The following is a 5,797-nucleotide window of genomic DNA, read 5'->3' as shown; positions in this document are numbered from 1 at the left end:
TTTGCTGGTTGTGCCACATGACAGAGCAAAAAGGCACATTGCAGACATGGTTAAATTACTGCTAATCAGTTGAGAGAGAAATTCTGCAGGTGTCTTAGTTAAACAAGGTCTTTAGAAGCAAAGCATTCCCTCTGATAGGGGATGGAGATGGATGTCAGAGAGACTAGAAGCAAAGGAAGTGAGTGGATTTCACCTGCTGTTGTGGGCTCTACAGTGGGAACAGAGGGTACTCCTTGGAAAGAACCTGAGTGAGGCCTCTAGGAGCAGAGACATAAAACATACAAATATAATTTTAAGGCATTAAGTTTGTGGCACTTTATTATATGGAAGTTAAAATCCGGGAGGTGTTTGGCTTTGCATGTAAGAAGCTAGTTAAGATATCCACATGCCGGGCTGATGTGGCACATCTGGTTAAGCTGCTCTCGGTGATCGGACATCCCATATCAATGCCAGTTTGAGACCTGGCTACTCCACTTCAGATCCAGCTCCCTGCTGATGTGCCTGCCTGGGAAAACACAGTGGAAGGTGGCTCAAGTTGTGAAGCTCTGCACTCACCTGTTCTGGGCTCCTGATTTTGGCCTAGTCCATTGGCCATTATGGAGAGTAAACAAGCAGATGCAAGCTCTCTCTATAATTCTGCCTAGTACATACTTCTTTTTTTTAAGAAGTCACATACCACATTGAAGTGTATGGGTTCAGTTCTCAGTTCTGGCTTGTGTTTTCAGCTTTCCATCAACAGAGAGACTTGGGAAGGCAGAGGTAGACAGAGACAGAGAGATTCCTGGTGAGGCAGGCAGGGACCCAGGGTCCCCTCTACACTATCGGGATGAGAAGATTCAAATAAACAGCTTCTGTAAACCATATTGATTTCATGTGCTAGTCGCTGTAATCAAGCTTTTTCTGTGCTGTTATAAGCAATCCAGGTGATATGAATTCTACTTATTCAGGGAAAATTTTACATATTTTCTATTGAGTTTTGATTGGAAATGTCATCCAGTTGACCACTGAAAGCTGTCTATCTCTTACACCAATCATGAGAATGTCCTCCTTCTCAACCCAGCAAACCCTAGACAATCAGCCTTTATACCAGCTCTCTCTGGAGGAACCTGTCTCAGTGCTGTTGGAAGGTATTTTTGCTGCCACATTTTACTTTTTTTTTTTTTTTTAGAAATTCCTTAGTGTTGTCTCCCCCACTACCATTGACTTCCCCATTGACTTCCATTCACTTTCTATTTTCTTTGTTTTTTTTGAATAAACCATGTCTATTTTCCCATGCTCCTCCCTGTTGTGAGAATGAGACATAAATCCAATAGAGAGAGAGAGAGAAAAAAAAAGAAAGAACTCAGACTCCTGCAACAGTGGTGGCCAAGTGACTGGCTGCCTGCTGCCTACATGGGAGATCTGGATTTGTGAGGAGTTAGATGGATTTAACAGGGAGCTAGGTAAGGGGGGAGCAAATGGCAGTTTGGCAACATCTTTCATCCTGACTGCTACGATATGAGGCTCCCTGCTTTCAATAAAACATGGGTCTTATTCACTCTCATTTTCTCATCACGGGACAAGAACTGACACTGTTCATCAACACCACCTTCCTTGACAGATGGACTTCCTGGTTTGGCCTGGCTGTTATGGGAATTTGGATAATGAACCAGCAGATGGGAATATTTATATGATCTCTCTTACTCTCTATGCTTTGAAAGAGAGAAAGACCTCTCAGATTCCCAAGCCTTTCATGAAGCCGGTTTGGTGAGTGTGCCAATTTCCAGGAGTGTTCCCTCGTGCCTCCTCTTCTATACCATTCAGGCGTTTCACTTTCATACACAGTGGAGTGACCAAGCAGTTCCAGGGTCACCATTTCACTGATGAGAAAAACTGAGGCTCAGAGAGACAAAATGCTCACCTTCAGGTCCTAGCTAGTCAGCAGTTGAGAGGTGTACTCTGCGCTCTCCTGCTTCTCCACGTCATTAGGAATAATTAAGTGTGAAGTTAAAGGTCTTTACTGGTCTGGTTTCTGTTCATCCACCCAACCTTATTTTTAGACCCTCCTCTCACTTAAATATATGACTTGGTAAGTGCTATGCTGACTCGGTCCCTCAATTTTGCATCTGATTTCCTAGCACTTGAAACACTCCCTCCCATCCACCACCACTGCTGACTTGATTTTCCTTTAGTTGATTCAAATCAACTTGGGTCTTGCCTAAGGTGCTGCCTCTAGTGGGAAGCCTTTCTCGGACCACCCGGGTGGGGTGGGTGCTACTCCAGTATCCAGGAAATCTCTCTGATGCTCTTTGCTCTCCCTTAGCAGAGAGGGGAGGCACTGGCTTGGGAATGTTCATTCAGCTGTGCCCCCTCACCAGGTAGACAGCACCTTGTACACCAGCACTGGTGATCTGTCCAAGACCAAGGCCACAGCACAGACCTGGAGCATAGCAGACCTCCTTACTCCAAACATACACCTACAAAGAATACACTTTAGCCAAAATGCAATGCTTAAGCCTGCATTGCTGGTATGCCATGTGGGTCCAGGTTCAATTTCTGAAGGTTCCACTTCTGATCCAGCTCCCAGCTAATGCATCTGAGAAAGAAGACCAAGGGAGTCCAAGTGCTCGGGCCCCTGCACTCACATGGGAAACCTGGAAAAAGCTACTGACTTCATCCTGGCCCAGCCTTGACCACTGCAGTCATTTGATGACTGAACCACTTGGGAACTGTAACTACCATTCAAATAAATAAATAGTAAACAAACAAACAACAAAAACCGGCCATGGGAAGCCATCCAACGTGTTGAGGCAGAGAGGGAGTTGATTAGACCTGGGCTCACAAAGGCAACTTCACGGGCAACCAGGCACTCAGGGGACCACCCTCGACAGCAGCCCACAATGAAGCAAGTTCAGTTGCATTGTGGTTTTGGATTTCTTAAGCTGTGATACTTGGTCTCCTGACCGCTTCTGGAGAGCAGGACATGCCAGACATAGTCATGGTCACGACCCCCTTAAAAGAGCTCGTGACTTGGGGCTGAACTCCCTGAATGAACTCCCGCTAGAATCCGAAAATCCCGTGCCACAACGGCTGTGGGAAGCCCATCTGAGGCGGGGACCCACGGATGCAATTCTGCCGGCACCCTCTCTCCAGCCTAGAACTCTGCATGTCTACACTTGCTCACTTCTGCTATGCAGGAAGACTGGTAGACGTGGGGCCAGAGGCAGCGCTTACAGCTCCTGGCTGGTCACGCGCCAGGATTCGAGCACCTCGGTGGTAAACTGCTGCGTGCCCCTGTAAAGTGCACCCCGCAGACGGCGGTCCCTGGAAAGTCAAGGACCGCGAAAGTCGACTAAAGATGCGTCCTCCTGGCGCAAGATGCAAGGAGACAAGCGGGCGGGCCAGGGGAGCCGCAGAGCTGAGCCCTGCTTAGGTGCAGGCTCTGGGCCTTGCAGTCCAAGAGCTCCAGAGTCTTCTCTCTCGCCGCCTCACAAAAAAGAGGCGGGCGCTGTCTGGGATAGAGGCTGAGCCTCAGGATAGCAAGGGGGCAGCGGGCGCTACCCGGGCCGTGAGGGGCGGGTCTGGGCGCCGCGCCTCCCGCTCTCCGGGCCGCAGCTCTGGGCGCTAGGGGAGGGAGGAGGTGGAGCCTCGTGGGGAGGAGCAAAAACCCGGAGGCCCCGGGCACCTTGAGCAGAGCCAGAGCGGCAGGAGCCCCAGTGCGGGCGTCCTTCCTCCCGAGCGCCCGTCGTCCGGGCCGGGAGCAGCTGTAGCCGCTGCAGCCAGCGCTGGTGCCTGGGGGGGAAAAGACCAGGGGTCACTGTTCTTCGTCAACCCTGGAGCTGCCGTTGCTGCCCCCCGTGCCCCAGCCAGGACCTGGCCGGACCTGCCATCCGCGTCCAGCTTGCGCCATGGATCCTTCGGAGAAGAAGATATCTGTGTGGATCTGCCAGGAGGAGAAGCTGGTGTCCGGCCTCTCCCGGCGCACCACTTGTTCGGACGTGGTGCGAGTGCTGTTGGAGGACGGCTGCCGGCAGCGGCGGAGGCAGCGGCGGGGCCAGCGGCGCAGTAAGGCCGGTGCCCCGCCAGGCACCGGAGAGCCGCCGGAACCCCCGGACGAGGACGAGGAGGACGACGACGAGGCACTGCCGCAGGGCATGCTATGCGGGCCCCCGCAGTGTTACTGCATCGTGGAGAAGTGGCGCGGCTTTGAGCGCATCCTGCCCAACAAGACGCGCATCTTGCGCCTCTGGGCCGCCTGGGGCGACGAGCAAGAAAACGTGCGCTTCGTGCTGGTGCGGAGCGATGCGTCGCTGCCCAACGCCGGGCCCCGCAGCGCCGAGGCGCGCGTCGTTCTCAGCCGCGACCGCCCCTGCCCCGCCCGGGGGGCCCCGGCGCGGCCCAGCCTAGCCATGACCCAGGAGAAGCAGCGGCGGGTGGTGCGCAAAGCCTTCCGCAAGCTGGCTAAACTCAACCGGCGGCGCCTGCAGCAGCCGCCGTCGTCCTGTTCCTCCACTTCGTCGTCCACCGCCTCGTCCTGCTCGTCGCCGCCGCGGGCCCATGAGAACGCGTCGATGGAGCGCATGGAGACATTGGTGCATTTGGTGCTCTCCCAAGACCACACAATCCGCCAGCAGGTGCAACGGCTGCGAGAGCTGGACATCCAGATCGACCGCTATGAGGCCAAGGTGCACCTGGATCGTATGCGGCGGCATGGGGTCAACTATGTCCAAGACACCTACTTGATGGGGGTAGGCCTCGAGCTCGAGGGGCTCACCCCGGGAGCGGAGCCCGGCGAGAAGGAGGCGGCGGCGGCAGCGACCGCGGACGGCGAGGTGCAGAAGGCGGCGCTGGAGGAGCTGGCCCGGCGCTGCGACGACCTGCTGCAGTTGCAGGAACAGCGGGCCCAGCAGGAGGAGTTGCTGGAACGCCTCTCCGCCGAGATTCAGGAGGAGCTCAACCAGAGGTGGATGCAGCGGCGCCAGGAGGAGCTGGCAGGGCGGGAGGAGTCCCCAGAGTACCCCGGCGGCCCCGACGGCGAGCTGCAACTGGAGCAGGAGCGGGTGAGAACGCAGCTCAGCACCAGCCTGTACATCGGGCTGCGGCTCAACACGGACCTGGAGGCCGTCAAGTCGGACTTGGATTACAGCCAGCAGCAATGGGACAGCAAGGAGCGCGAGTTGCAGGGCCTTCTCCACACTTTGCACTCGTTGGAGCTCACGGTGGCGCCCGGCGGGGCTCCCGGCTCCAGCGCACAGGCGCGCGAACCCGAACCGCGGCCCCAATCCTGCGCCGAGGTGTGGGTGGACCAGGCCCGGGGAATGGCCAAGAGCTGTGCTGGCAACGACGAGGACTCGGACACCGGACTGAGCTCCATGCACAGCCAGGACTCGGACTCGGTGCCAGTGTGTGAATCCCTTGTGTAAGGGCACAGGGGGAGGCAGCCAGCATGGTCGCTGCTCCCTTTCTTGCCGCACGCAGCGGCCTGGCCGGCTCGGGGACGACAACCCGGCAACGGTGAACCAGGAGTTCAGACAGCCGGCAGCGGTGCTCCAACTGCCCCCTGGAAAGGTTTAGGATACCTACCAGGCAGGGGCGCCCCTCTGACCAGCCCCGGGATGAGTGTGGAGGGGCGTGAAGAGAAGGGCGAAGGGCGCTGGATCTCCAATCCCAGTGCTCTTGGAAAGGAAGGGAGGAGGGAGAGAAGAGGTGAGCCCCTCCCCCATAGTGAAAATCAAACGTCCCCGGGAATTTGACGTGGTCCGAGCCCATTTTCATAATAGCAAAAACAAATTTTTTTATTTTTTATTAAATTTATTCA

General features: G+C 55.3%; 1 protein-coding gene across 1 annotated transcript; it reads left to right on the top strand.

Moving 5' to 3' along the window:
• Positions 1-3,709: 3,709 nt before the first annotated feature.
• RASSF10 (Ras association domain family member 10) lies at positions 3,710-5,524 on the top strand. Its single transcript, XM_004593775.2, has one exon. It carries the CDS (start codon positions 3,888-3,890, stop codon positions 5,400-5,402), a length of 1,515 nt encoding a protein of 504 aa, XP_004593832.2. The 5' UTR covers positions 3,710-3,887; the 3' UTR covers positions 5,403-5,524.
• Positions 5,525-5,797: the final 273 nt, after the last annotated feature.

The sequence above is a fragment of the Ochotona princeps genome, chromosome 4, assembly GCF_030435755.1.
Source record: "Ochotona princeps isolate mOchPri1 chromosome 4, mOchPri1.hap1, whole genome shotgun sequence".
In the NCBI taxonomy this organism is placed as follows: Eukaryota; Metazoa; Chordata; class Mammalia; order Lagomorpha; family Ochotonidae; genus Ochotona; species Ochotona princeps.
The sequence above is the reverse complement of the archived record's forward strand: the minus strand, read 5'-3'. Positions and strand labels throughout refer to the sequence as shown.